General features: G+C 32.0%; 1 protein-coding gene across 2 annotated transcripts; it reads right to left on the bottom strand.

Moving 5' to 3' along the window:
- Positions 1–3,035: 3,035 nt before the first annotated feature.
- LOC115886224 (zinc finger protein 883-like) lies at positions 3,036–14,468 on the bottom strand. 2 transcript variants are annotated; one of them, XM_030905313.1, is made up of 7 exons: positions 14,362–14,468; positions 14,013–14,277; positions 13,694–13,957; positions 13,485–13,640; positions 13,156–13,425; positions 3,972–4,227; positions 3,036–3,919 (listed from the first exon to the last, which is right to left on the bottom strand). In XM_030905313.1, exons 2-7 carry the CDS (start codon positions 14,124–14,126, stop codon positions 3,090–3,092), a joined length of 1,890 nt encoding a protein of 629 aa, XP_030761173.1. In that variant the 5' UTR covers positions 14,127–14,277; positions 14,362–14,468; the 3' UTR covers positions 3,036–3,089. The 2 variants fall into 2 exon arrangements, with proteins under 2 accessions (XP_030761173.1, XP_030761172.1); XM_030905312.1 differs by having other exon boundaries at positions 14,338–14,466.
- Positions 14,469–15,396: the final 928 nt, after the last annotated feature.

Here is a 15,396-nt window from a genome sequence, read left to right as displayed (position 1 = left end):
TTTCTTCATGGCCGTAAATTTTAGATTTTATGTACCCCCATAAAAAGAAATCATTCACCGAGAAGTCAGGTGAAATTAAACGTCAGTCTAAACAAAACTGTCATTTTTGAAAACTTGTCAAAATTTGGACACACGCTAAATGGACTTGATTTTCCTATGTCTCGAAGTCTGTGGACTTTTCTGTATAATCTCACAGTAATTTAATAGATTGCTCGTCATATTATATCAGCTCGTAGGAGATTAGGAAAAAAAGATATTTATAGTATAAAAAATTAATTTATTTAACAAAATTTAATTAAAGATGTGACAAAGTAGTTACATTTCTATTGGTTCTATCGGACTTTTTTCGACTATATAAATCTTTATTTTTTGTAAACTTTAATGCATAAAATATTTTCAATCTAATAAATAATTTAATGATGTAAATAAGAGGAAGTTTCTCACAATTCTATAGTTTTCATTATATCAAACAGCCTCTGAATGTTTTCTTCAGTGCAAAACTCATCAAAATTTAATATAAATAATTTTTCCAGCCTGTAAATAAAATGAACAAATTTTTCCACTTTCATGATCAAAGGCTTTTAAATGGGTAAATAATTTCGAGTTATCCAGAGATTCGGATTCTTTTGCAAATTTTAGACAAATATCACATTGATGTATTTGAAGACCCTTTTTAATGATGTAGTCAAACATAATTAAAGGCATTTCTCAGAGGCTGTTTGATATAATGAAAACTATAAAATTTGACCACCCATGTGAGAAATTTCTACATAACCACGCACTATGTCATTCCAGCAAGCGAATACGACACAGCATAGGTCTCCGGACTAAACGACTGGTGTATTTACACCACTCAATAGGCGTGTCGGGTTTGCCGAGCGGTTTCCGATGCAGTCGCTTTCTTTCGCATCTGTTATAGGTAATTTGTGCTTTAGGTTTGCACTTAAACAAAATTCCCAAGTGTTTTATTCTAGGAGCTACAGATGCCCGACGCACTAGTGCCGGACCCTGTATAATACAGTTCGTCCAGCGAAACATGATTTTAACCAGTGGCGGATCCACGGGGGGAGGCTTCGGGGCTCAAGCACCCCCCTTGGGTTAGGTCAAGTAATACGATATTATTAATTTATTTTGTCACAAACGACTCTGGAGTATGTACTTTGAGTAAAGTTTTTAGTCAAGCTTTTAGATTACTCTTTTTACTTTTGTTTTTATTTTTTTTAAACTTTCTAAAAAGCAAAATCATGCAAAAAATTATTTGGGTAGTTTAATGAATTAAATTTATAGGTTGAGTGATATACGGCTAGATTATTTAGGTGCGTATTCATTATCCGAACGAACGAACGAACGAATGAAAGTGCGGTATATTTAGACGGGGACCGAACGCATGCGGCCGTTCGTTCGTTCGTTCGCTCGGCCATCCGTTTCGAGTCGGTACATCAAAGGCGTTCGGTATCGTACGGTCCACGTCCATACCACTAGCGAACATTCGTTCGTTCGTTCGTTCGTTCGGATAATGAATACGCACCTTTTCCTGAATGACTTAGAATGAAGCGAATGACTTAGGATGAAGCAAATAACTATAAAGGTGCGTATTCACTATCCGAACGAACGAACGAATGTTCATTCGTTCGATCGGTAGTAGTATGAACGGAGCCGGATTTTAGAACCAAACGAAAACACCTTAACCCATTCGTTTGCGAACGCCTTTGATGTAACGACTTGAAACGGATGGCCGAGCGAACGAACAAACGAACGACCGCATGCGTTCGATCCACCGTCCAAATATACCGAATTCCATTCGTTCGCTCGCTCGTTCGTTCGTTCGTTCGGATAATGAATACACCTTAAGAATTTTATTAACTATAAAATTTAACATTTTCGGACAACATTTTTTTACAAACAACAAATTACAGCGGTAAATAAAATAGTTTAAAATTTTTTAAAATAAAAAGACGTTTCACAATGGCGTCTCGTAAGTAATGTTTGTGCTTCTGCAACCTTGGTTACGCATCCCAACAATGCATCGAGGACAGTTTCGTATGTCAACATATCAAATTCTGACGAATTTTTCTCCACTATTATTCCTCCAGTATTTGTTCAAAATAATATCGAATTAAGGGGTTTTCACCGATTAAAATCGTTATTAAGTGATACATATGAGTTGTAAATCAATGTTTTTAAATGAATATAATAGAAATATCTCAGAATTAGTGATAAACGACAAAAAGAAAACCCAAAAGAAGGCCGAAAAAATAATCGCGGTTAAACTGGTCTTGGGATTTAATCGCTTATCTAAACAAAATTTATTCGAAAAATTAGATTAGCTGATTGGTCCATTTCATGATGAGAGAAATAATCAAGTATTTATAATTCTCTATAAGAATTTTCAATCATCATTCAAAGTATACTTGATTATTAAGCTTTTTGATAACACTCATTTGCAACAAAAATGGAATACCCTAAAAAGGGTCAGCATTTTATTTTATCCCAGTTTTAACATGCTATATTATCATTTTATTTTTGAGTATAGAATGGTCACAAAAACAAATTGTAGGGCTTTTAGGAATCAAGTTTTATCGCCATTTAAAAAAAATATAGTTTATACATCTGAGGTTTATTCAAATAACTAACATTTGCCAGTTTGTGACATTTATGGTAATACCATTGTTCTATATTATTTAAACAAGAGTAATACCTGTAATACATATTAAAACAACTAAAAATTCTGTGTTTTTTTTTTAATAAATGTATTATCTCTAAAAATAAATAAATATAACCACTTAAAACTGGATCAAATAAAATGCTAACATCCTATACGTTCTTATCATAGTAGATGATTAAAGCCGAAAGTAGCATCATGCATTTTGCGATATTAGCGGTTGCAGTATTGTAAAATGTCCATTTATTTTGGAACAGTTTAAAGGTTCATATCGTTAAAAAAACACTCATAACCTTATGTTTACAAGTTGTTCTATGGAAAAAAGTTTCTGAAGGACATATATAGTAGGGATATATTGGAGACACTAAACAAACTCAAAAAAAAATTAATTTACTCTGTCATATTCTTTACTTTTACCAAAATATCCTTAAGAAGTATCTTGAACCTTAGCTATTTGTTCAACCCTAGCATTTTTTTTACTTAAATGAGACTTCCTATGGAACAACAGTTGCTGAAACTTGACAAAACCCAGCTTGCAAAATTTACAAAAGTATTTTTCATTGTTTGGATGTTTGCGTATCATGTGTTGGCGTAAACTTTCATTATTTTTAAATGTTTGATTACAGTACCTGCACTGAAGACCAGACTCAGCATGGACATTTTTCATATGCTTTTTAAATGCTTCTACAGTGCCTAGTTTTCTGTTACAGGGAGTACAAAAGAGTTTATTTGGATCAACTGAACACATTTCATTTTCTACATGAAGGATGTAAGACTTGAGAAGTGCGAAATTTTTATTACACTTTTCACATTGCATATAAGACAAACATCTTCTTTCGTGCCTTATTAACTGGTTTGAAGAATCAAACAAATCGCCACAATGTTTACACTTAAATTTACCTCTTTCTACATGATTGGACACTTTTTTGCTCTTATGAGACAATAAAATGTGTTTTTTCAAACTAATGAGCAAAGAGAATGATTTACAACAAGCTGAACATTGGTATGCAGAGTAACATTTTTTATAGTGGCAGTAATGTGTTAATAACCTTTGGCTACTAGTGAAATTCAACTTACACCACTTGCATACAAACACTTCTTTTTTTTTCTTCGTCTTACAAGAAGATACTCTGTGCTTTTTATACTTTGCATAACCAACAAATATAACTTTGCACAACTGGCATATAAACTTTTCATGGAATTTGCTGTTGTGCACGGTATATGACATATAAGTCATAGCTGTTTTAATGTCACAATCTAAAAAAAATTATACTAAAAAAAAGAAATATTATAGGATATGTACATTTACCTTTCTTTTCACACACAAAAGATTTCTCTAAATGTATTTCCATATGTCTAATAGCTTTTTCCCTAGAAGGAAATACATATTCACATTCTTTACAAGGAAACAAAGAAATCCTTTCACAATTTTTGACCTCATCATCTGTCATATGTAAGTGCTTATTAAGATGGAAATAATAAGATTTGTAATCCACCAATATACCACATAATACACATTTCCTAAAGTTTTTATCGCTCTTTTTTTTATTTCTTGATATTCTGACCTGAAGGAGATGTTTATATTATATATATTTTATAGTTATATAATGGAAAATAAATTTCTTGCAGTTTTTAGGTATATAATAAAATTATATAAGAGTTTCTTGCCTTGAACTGCTAATATAAAAATTAATTCCACGCTGTGTTCGACATAATGTGGATCAACCTGCTCTCACTACCGGTTTAGTACTACCATTGCACGCAGGCCGCTATCTTGCGATGCGGGACTTAATATCTTACCGCTACTTTACGACAAATCGTGTTTATATACTCTGCGCTGTGCTCGACATATTGTGGAAACGACCCAAGCTCACCTGATGATGGGATAGGGCCCCGAAACCGGCAGTGAGAGCAGGTTGATCCACATTATGTCGAAGACACCGTGGAATTAATTTCTATATTAGCAGTTCAAGGCAAGAAACTCTTATATAATTTTATTATTTTATAGTTTATACACTCAGATGCAAAAAAACGCAACGGAGAAATTTTTGGTCAAATTGAAAGTGTTATATTTTTGTTATTTTTAGCCCTATTTTCATGATTTTTTTAGCAACCTGTATATAATTATATCAACTTTAATTTGTAAACTCAGTTTTATTATAAACTTTAGTATTTGGCATATTATACAGGGTTAATCAAGGAGTTTTTTTTTACCTTAACTTTAAAATACCCTGTGCAATAATTTCGTGTGTAAATTTTCTTAAAATATAATTTTACGGTCAAAACCACGTCTCCTGAGCATTTTGTTTTTTGGATCATGTCAATATATGCCTTGGTTAATTTTTAAGAGCGAAATGAACTTGACACCAAGAATTTGCAATTTTTTAATTATCACTTCTTTTTGAAGTTATTTTTCAATATGACAAGCCGGCTTTGGTGACTATTGTGAACTATATACTACTATGAACTGCCCATCATGTTCGACGTTTGGGACATGCTTGGCAGGAGGGTTAGAGGTCGAAAAGCGGTACCAGCTTCATTAAATAAATTTCGGTTGGTTCTTAAAGAAGAGTGGGAAAGCATAACAAATATGATAGATGCAGCCTCAATGACAGTATGAACGGACGTATACAGGCATTATATCAGCCAAGGCAAGCAATGGAGAGTATTAGGGTATTTTTTACATTTTTTTTTCCCGTTTGTATACTTAAGTATTACAGATGCTTTCTTTAATATCGTTAGTTCTGTTATCGTTATTAATGTTTATTAAAACCAAGACTGTATCGTTAGTCTTAAACGTTTTATTTTAAATTTAGTATAAAGTATCCAATGCAGCGTAATATGACATTACGACAATAGTCACCAAAACCATCACGTCATATTAAAAAATTACATCAAAAGATAATGATGATTGAAAAAATTGCAAATTGTTGGTGTCAAGTTCATTTCGCTCTTAAAAATTAACCAGGGCATATATTGACATGATCCAAAAAACAAAATGCTCAGGAGACATGTTTCTGACCGTAAAATTATATTTTAAGAAAATGTATACACGAAATTATTGCACAGGGTGTTTTAAAGTTAAGGTAAAAAAACAACCTCTCGATTAACCCTGTATAAGCTGTATAAGATATAGCTGATCATTATGGTCAATTATAAACTTTTCAAATAGCAAATGAAAAAGAGAGAGTACAATATATCAGAAAACGCTTTTTTACACAAAACAATATTTCTAGGTTTGTACAATATCTTGAACATGAAACATGGCATACTGTAAAGCCAGAGGCAAGTGTGGACCGAATGTATAGCGAGTTTTCTCAATGTTTCAATTACTACTTCGAATTGTCCTTTCCAGAATGTCAATCCAAAACAAATAAAAACAACAGACACACATGGGTAAATACTGAAATCAAAGAGTACAGCAAATACATCAAAGATCTGTATGTTTGGTACAAAAAAAACAAATTCGCAGGAAATTGGTGAGTACTATAAAAGAGAGAAAAAAAATTACCGCAAATTTTTATCTAATTACAAAAAATCTATAAACAGTAGCAAAATTTATAACTCGTGCAATAAAAATAAATCTGCCTGGTCCTTATTAAACAATTTAACTAACAAAAAAAAATAAATTAAAATCCGTGTCGCTAAAATCAGGCACTGGAGAAGTGATCGAAAACCCAGCTGAAATAGCTAATATTTTTAGCGATCATTTTCACCTTGATTTTCTGCCGAGCCAGATTGGTGAGGCTTCCTACTCTCGGGAGCGGATACCGCTTAGTATATTTTTAAGCCCATCAAGTGCAGACGAAATATATGACATTTTAACAAAACTTCCCAACAAATACTCATCGGGACCCGATGACGTGCCTGTAATGATAATTAAAAAAGTAGCAAAATATATTAGTAAACCTCTAAGCTTAATAATCAATCAAATGTTCCAGACGGGTCTCTACCCAGAAGCCCTGAAAGTGGCAAAAGTTGTCCCGATTTTTAAAAAAGGTGACCCGCAGCTCAAAAATAACTATAGACCAGTGTCGCTCCTTCCATCAGTGTCAAAGGTTTTCGAGAGATCAATTTACAACCGCCTAGTAGTTTTTATGAGTAGACATAATATATTAAGTAATACCCAATACGGCTTTCAACAACACAAATCAACAGAGTTGGCAGTATTTAAGACAGTAGAATTTATTTATTATGGATCAGTTAGACCAAAATCAAAAAGTGGCAGGTTTGTACTTTGATTTGTCGAAGGCCTTTAACACTATTGACCATGGAATTCTTATGGAGCAATTATACAGATACGGCATTAGGGAAACATGTTATGATCTCATAAAGTCATACTTAGCAAACCGTAAACAACTAGTTTGCATTACAGAGTTGGGTGCTAGGCACTATTCGGGGTCTGTCTCCCTTGAGCGGGGGGTACCTCAGGGATCCATCCTAGGGCCGCTTTTGTTCTTGCTGTATGTGAACAATCTCAAAGAAATTATGAATATTAACATTTTATGTCAATTTGCTGACGATAGCTCGGCTTCAGCATCTGAGCAAACAGTAGATCAGTTGTCACGTAAGTGCTCGTTGGCAGCTGATCGGATGAGGCAATGGTGTTCGGACAAAAACCTAAAACTAAACACAGAAAAAACAGGACTGGTCACGTTCAGTAGGTGCAAGACTAGTGAGTCTCTTTATGTAACACTCAACGGAAAATCGGTAGTTGAGCAGGAGTGTGTGAAATTTCTGGGAATATATTTGGATTCCACTCTATCATATCAAAACCATACAAACAGTGTTTCATTAAAACTCAATAAATATTGCGGATTGTTCAGGCGTTTAAAAGATGAACTTTTTCTGGAAACTTTAAGAAGTTTGTACTTCTCCAATGTACAGTCTTTGATAAGTTATGGTATTCTAATATGGGGATCGGGAAGGTATGCCTTGGATGTGTTTGTTTCTCAAAAAAGGATAATTCGCTGTATATTCGGCCTACATCCTAGAACGTCTTGCAAGCCTTATTTTGATAAATTGGGTGCGTTAACTGCTCCTTCGCTGTACTTCTTAGCCCTAGTACTATTTGTTAAAAAACAGCCTAACACCTTTAGAACTAACCTCCAAGGATACTCGGAAGAAATGTCTATGGTCACTAGGCACAGAAATGCACTTGCTATACCCATCCACAGGTCTACATTTTTTGAAAAAGGCCCTGTATACAGAGCCATTAAGACTTTTAAAATGTTGCCCTCTGAAATACAAGAGACACAAAGCCTGCAAAGATTCCAGACTAAGACCAAAACATTTTTAGCCACAAAACAATTTTAATCGTTTAGATTTAGTTATTAGTTTTAGCAAATTTTAACGTGTTGTATACGTTTTCATGTATTGTTTATGTTTTATTTTATACTTACAGTTTTTAACTTACTTTTTGACTTTACTTTTTAACTTGGTTTTGACGTTGCTTTGTCTGTATATTGTGGATATTGTTGGCAATAAAGGATATTAAAAAAAAATAAATAATATGCCAAATACTAAAGTTTATAAAAAACTTAATTTACGAATTATAGTTGATATAATTATACACAGTTTGCTAAAAAAAATCATGAAAATAGGGCTAAAAATAACAAAAATATAACACTTTAAATTTGACCTAAAATTACGTTACGTTTTTTTGCATCTGAGTGTATATTGGTACAGGTAAAACTTCAGTGAATGTAAAGAATTTGTCACACAGTCACTACATTTGCTAAAATTACGCAGAAAAAAATCAATAACTATATTTTATTATAGTTTGAAGTTGGAACCTTTGGTGTTACAACAGCAAAATAAAACACTAATTCACAATTCACCACAATACATAAAAAAATTTACTTTTGCACTGGACGCGCGTTTCGCTTACCATATTAGCACCATTAGCAGATGATTAAAACTAACGTGTTTCGGTGTATTGTGGTGAATTACTGTTTTAATTTGCAACTATTTTTGAAGCAAATTTTACTAGTTATTGTTAACATTCATTGGACTGGAACGTAGTTGTATGTTTATAAAGATTAAAATTGCAAAATGTACACTTTGTTTGCAAATACAAAGCAAAATGTACAGGGTATCCCACTAAGACTAGCTCTCGGCTGTATCTCAAAAAGTATTAACCGCAGGGCATACGGAAAAAATATTTATAACTAAAGGGGCTATGAGAAATTGCTGAAAATAATTTTCAAGTTTGTAAAACGGCCTCTAGAGGGCGCAACTGCTATGGAAAATAGGAAAATAGAATTTTTACAAAATTTTGCCTTGATAATGGGAACTATAAATAATATCTTCATAATCTTCAGTAAACTTTGGATTTTGTTTGTTAGAACCATTTTCCCCTATCTGTCAAAATAAAGTGGTGGGGGAAGGTTAGATCTAGTTTTATTTAAATATTAATAACTCCGGACTGGATGAACGATCAACAAGCGAGGGCTCGTTTAAAAGAGCGTTTCTTACCGGGTGCGTCTCAAAAGTGGCTCACCCCTAAAACTTTTTTATTTTTTCAGATAAAACAACGATAATTGGTATGTTAGTATATGACATAAATTGGATTGATTGACGCATTCAATTGTTATCGGTCACTTCCGATTTTACCGGAAATGACTACAACTTTTGATTTTTAAATGGCACCCTCGGAATTTTTTTACTTTATTCGATAGAAAATGACACTCTGAATCGAATGACATATCATATGTCAACTTTTGACATTTTGACATATGGTTTATTTGAAATTGTAACATGCGGTTCATAACGACAATTTGACTTAAAATACCAAGTGTGTGGTATCAAATTATTCGTAAAAAAATGCTTTTTCTAAATATACTAATGAGCCACCCTCGTTCCATTTGAAAAAATTGAGATATGATTAAAAATACGATTTGGGCATCTTTTAACCGGCCAGGACAAGACACTAAAAACATTAGACGATCAAATCTATTTTTCCAAGACTCCTTGATTAAAAATTAGTGTTTTTAACACAGCCATGGCACTCTAGATTGAAATTTAAAATAGAATTTGTTTTTAAGTGACTATGTCAAAAATTGACATATGATATGTCATTCGATTCAGAGTGTCATTTTTTATCGAATAAAGTAAAAAAAGACCGAGGGTGCCATTTAAAAATCAAAAGTTGTAGTCATTTCCGGTGAAACCGGAAGTGACCGAAAACAATTGAATACGTCAATCAATACCAATTTATGTCAAATACTAACATACAAAATCTCGTTGTTTTATCTGCATAAAATAAAAAAGTTAAAGGGGTGGGCCACTTTTGAGACGCACCCGGTATATTATACCATAAAAATAATAATAATAAGGTTTTGAACGTAGACGCTAGGGGGCACTTTCTTACAATTTAACTAACATAGCGCGTTTTGCCAAAAAATTAAATACGATAATATATGTAATTTTAGCTAATAGCAAAGAGTAGTAAAAGCTTAAAAAGTCAGCGAAAACCGCATCTTCATATCTTCTTTCAAACCGAAGATATTAGCAAAATTATAATAAATACAAAAAATAAGCCCTTAATTACCTTATTTTTACAACACAGTATCAGTAGCCCTCTTGATTATGCCCATTCCAATAAAAAAATAAGATAGAAACAGTTAGTTTATTTTAAAATCGACAATATATCAGGATACCGTAATACCAGATGCATTAATATCTAATAATGAAGATATTAATAAGAGTGAACAAGGAAGGCTTTGGAAAAGAGTTGCTTTTGATATAATAGTATAAACGTCAAATTGTTATTAGATCAACATTTTTATAGTCTTAGCAGCGTTTTTTATCTTTTAATTGCTTTTTCAAAATACCCTTATTATTTGAAGTAGTTGAAGTTGTTGGCATTTTGAAAAAGCAATCAAAAGATAAAAAAATCTGCTAAGACTATTAAAATGTTGATCTAATAACAATTTGACGTTTATACTATTAGGTAAAAAGCAACTTTTTTCCAAAGCCTACCATGACTTCACTGACTAATCGTTTCTTCTTCACTGTTATTAATATTTTAATTATTAGATATTAATACATTTAGTATTATGGTATTCTGGTATATCGTCGATTTTAAAATGAACTAACTGTTTCTACCTTATTTTTTTGTTGGAATGGACATAATCAAGAGGGCTACTGATACCGTATTGTAAAAATAAGGTAATTAAGGGCTTATTTTTTGGTATTTATTATAATTTTGCTAATATCTTCGGTTTGAAAGAAGATATCAAGATGCGGTTTACGCTGACTTTTTAAGCTTTTACTACTCTTTACTATTAGCTAAAATTACATATACTATCATATTTAATTTTTTTGAAAAAACGCGCTATGTTTGTTAAATTGTAAGAAAGCGCCCCCTACCGTCTACGTTCAAAACCTTATTATTATTATTTTTATGGTATAATATAGAGTAAGAAACGCTCTTTTAAACGAGCTCTAGCTTGTTGAATTCCGTTCATACAGTCCGGAGTTATTAATATTTAAATAAAACTAGATCTAACCTTCCCCCACCACTTTACTTTGACAGAAAATGGTTCTAACAAAAAAAAATCCAAAATTTACTGAAGATTATGAAGCTATTATTTACAGTACCCATTATCTAGGCAAAATTCTGTAAAAATTCTATTTTCTTATTTTCCATAGCAGTTGTGCCCCCTAGCGGCCGTTTTACAAACTTGAAAATAATTTCCTGCAATTTCTCATAGCCCTTTAAGTCATAAATACTTTTTCCGTAAGCCCTACGGCAAATACTTTCCGAGATACAGCCGAGAGCTATTCTTAGTGGGACACCCTGTACAAGAAAAAAATGTTTAGGCAAGAAAAAACTTTATGTACGTCAAAATCTCATTCAGCATTGCCTTGAACTAGTAAAGCCTGGTTGACACAGTCCAAGTGTACTTGGACCAAGTTAGGTAGATGCAGCATCTATACAGGGTGTCCCAGAAATAAGTGCAAGTATTTTAAGGGGTGGTAGATCTCGACAAAAGAAACATATTTTCTCTTTATCATTTTTCAAATAAGTCCAAAATAATGGAGTTATTTTACTTTGAGAATTTCCAAAAAAAATATTTTTTGGGGTGCAACCCTAAAGTATGTAAAAAATTGTTTTTTTTTAAATGGGTCACCCTGTATATTATTTTTTTAGTAGATGGAAAATTAAAAAATGAGCATTTTTTGTATTTAAAGTATTTCAAAATTTTTAATGGTTTCGCAGATACACGCAGTATTGTTTCATATGGCTCTTTCAACGGTAAAATACGAGAGAAAAATCATTGGGTGGCTTTGATAAAAATTTACTGTGGAAAATGCCATTTGAAATATAAAACCGCGAATATCTGCGAAACCGTTAAAAATTTTGAAATGCATTAAATGCAAAAAATGTTCATTTTCTAATTCTCCATCGATTGTAAAAACAATATACAAGGTTTAAAAAAAAACGGGAAATTATTTTATATTTTAAAAAGTTTGGCGTAGAATTTTGAACATTCTGTATAATTTAGAAGTACTATATTTATAGCAAATTAAGTACAGACCATCTAAAGTAAATATCAAATATAGTTTTGATTTCAGGAGAGTTCTTGTATTTTTAATAATTTTTTTAAGAAAGGCTGAAAATGTATATTTTTTATTTATTTATTAATATCTCTGAAACTATAAAACTAGATTTACTCATATCTTAGGATTATGTAGTGACCTGAAAGGAAGCCAAAAATTCAATAATATACAGGGTTAAATTTAAAAAAAAAACTTCCCGATCCACTTACTTTTTTTAGCCAACCTATAGTTAAAAATTAAGTTATTAAAAACCTTAAGTTAAAAAATTTTTCCTGAAATACATCCTAATACATACTTTAGGTCTGCACTTAAACAAAATTCCTAAGTTTTTTATTATAGGAGCTACAGATGCCCGATGCACTACTGCCAGACCCTGTATAGGGTTTCATTTAAAAAAAACATAAGTTTGACTGATATTGATATATTGATATTTCAAAAATGACAACTCCCAGTGAAAAATTATTTACTTCACTGGATTCTACGTGAAAAATCATACAGTTTACTACCCTTTTACCTTTTCCATAAATAATAAGTTAACCGAAATACAGGGCAAATTTGAAAATTTTTCAAATTCACCCTGTAATTAAGGAACTAAGAGGGCTAAGATAAATATGTGTGTAAAATCTTTAGTTTCATAAAAAAGTGATATAACAACCGCATATTTGTATCACTACTCATAAACGAGAAACCTTGTAAAACACGCAAAAATGGGACACCCTCTACATTAAATTCCAAACATTTTAGAAAAAACTTTAGTAAAAGTTACTGTTACTAACGACTACCAAAAATTACTAGTAAAAGTGAACAAATTTCTTTAAAATATAACATTCACTGGTCCAATGTGTAATTGTTAGCATTTCCTAGTAACAGTTAACATTCACAAGATTTCCAACTTTCACTGTAACATCTAAAAGAAAAAATCTTACTGCACGAACAACATGTATTTCTCCTCTGCTTTCATGCATTTTTTTATGTTTTAAATAACTTCTCTTTGTATTAAATTGCTCTGAACACACTGGACATGTTCTGAAGTAGTTATTTAAATTTGGATGTTGTTCTTTTCGATGCTCATAATAACTGAATTTATTGTAGAACTCAAGTTCACATAATCTGCATGAAAAACTAACACCATTTTCATGAACTCTCTTTACATGCCTGTTTACACTTGAAGATGTCGCAAATCTTCCTTGGCATATCTAAAATTATATAAATTGAAGTTACTCTACAGTAGAAAATCTTAGAATGCATTCCATACATGACATATATACTTCTTTTCTTCCATGTGGGTGTTCATATGACTATGTAAACTACCGTTCTGTTTAAAAGTCTTATTACATATGTTACATACAAAAGGTCTTTCATTGGTATGCACTCTTTCATGAATAGTAAGTTGTTTTTGAAGAGAAAAAGCCTTAAAAAATTGTTAAATATTGTTTCTTTACTGAGATATCTTCTTTTTCTTACCTTGTTACAAAATGAACACTCATAATGTTTCTCAAATTTTTTATGCCATGAGATATGTTTCGTGTAAACCTTCTTCATGAATAAAATTTTGGGGCAAAAAGTACACTTTAAATAATTGTTTAGGTGCGATTCAATATGCTCTTGAAACCTATTTATTAGTTTATAACTACGGTTACAAGTAGGACATTTTTCAACAGGCCTGTGTATATTTTTGTGCATCTCGTATAACTCTATTGCCTGAAACTCCTCCAAACAATCCTCACACTAAAATAACCATATTCCAGATTATGCATTCAAGTTACTTTGTTAAAATTCTGACCTGATAATTTTGACTTTCGTTATTTCTTTCATTATCAATAAATTCAATTTGTTGGCCATTTATCGCATGTTGATATTCCTCCACTAACTCAGATTTTACACTACTAAAATCCATTTTTGTGTTTTCTGGTTTTAAATACAAATACCTCTAAACCATTATGGGGATTTTGATGGTAGAATCAAGATCACAGATCACATACAAATCAAGATTATATTTGCTATCTCAGATGGGTTGACTAATAATAGATTTTCCACCACTCATTTGACTACAAATGAAAGAATTCTTGAACCTTTTTGATTGATGATTTCAAGCATAAAATTTCAACTGATTTCAACGTTGGATTAATTACTCTATTATCTTGGTTTGGAATTTGGGATTGCTGTGGACATAAACAAAGGCTGTGGATCACCTTTGGATTTCAAAGGTTTCTGGACATTTCTGGGTTTCTGTTCTGTCTGTCAGTGTACTGTCAGTCATAACTGTCAGTCTGTCCCATAGATAAATCAGTGCCTTCTATTAAAAGATCAGCCTCAAGCTTGTTTCATATAGACGCGAATCGCGAAAAGCGATTCGCCAAAAAATATTCGCAAAATTTGGACCTATTTCATACAGTCGCGAATTTTTAGGGACATTTCATTTTTGCTCCACTGAAAGTATACCAAAAAAAAAAAAAAAAAAAAAAAAAAAAAAAAAAAAAAATATACATATTTATTCGTGTTTACGATCTTTACTTTATTATTGTAATAGCACTACAATATGAGTTTAATTGCTTAATATTATGAATATCGATTACGAAGATTGGAATAGAATAAGGTGTAAAATTGCCATTTACTTATTGTTAAAACGTAAAAGAGAACGGAGTTATAGCAGCAGGTTTATAGTCATTTATGGGCATTTGGGACAGAGAAAGTATTCAAATTGTCGTAAGCAACAAGGTGCTGTTGTCGCCAGTTTATTTGCAAAAAAATAATTTTTTTTTTTTTTTTTGAAAAAATTTAGGAATTTTCACAGATTGTCTTTATAGGAGTTTGATAACTTGGTTGAAGTGGAAAAATTGTCGCCATATATATACAAAAACATATTATGTACGAGAACCCATTTCAAATGGAGAAATGCTTTCAGTTACTTTGCGGCAGCGTCGTCAAAATAAACGATAACCGGCTCACAACACCATTCTGCGCAAACGTGAACCTTAAATTTCGCGCGGTAATATTCGCCAAAAAGTGAAATAACACTTTAACTTTCCCGCCCCCAAAATTTTAAATCTTGCGAAATCGCCCAAGAATCTTAAAATTTGCTGACACGCCGCCATGATCAGAAAAATTGGACCAATGGAGAGCAGTTTCGCTCAAGAATCGAAATTCGCGGATTCGCGTCTATATGA

Source organism: Sitophilus oryzae, unplaced genomic scaffold (genome assembly GCF_002938485.1).
Source record: "Sitophilus oryzae breed Bouriz unplaced genomic scaffold, Soryzae_2.0 scaffold_476_pilon_pilon, whole genome shotgun sequence".
NCBI classification, from domain to species: domain Eukaryota; kingdom Metazoa; phylum Arthropoda; class Insecta; order Coleoptera; family Curculionidae; genus Sitophilus; species Sitophilus oryzae.
The sequence above is the reverse complement of the archived record's forward strand: the minus strand, read 5'-3'. Positions and strand labels throughout refer to the sequence as shown.

Coding starts and splice junctions, on each gene's coding strand:
- LOC115886224 (XM_030905313.1), bottom strand. CDS start 14,126: ATGGATTTTAGTAGTGTAAAATCTGAGTTAGTGGAGGAATATCAACAT. Junction 13,426..13,484: donor AAAAGAAGTATATATGTCAT/GTATGGAATGCA, acceptor ATATAATTTTAG/ATATGCCAAGGAAGATTTGC. Junction 3,920..3,971: donor TTTTGTGTGTGAAAAGAAAG/GTAAATGTACAT, acceptor AATTTTTTTTAG/ATTGTGACATTAAAACAGCT.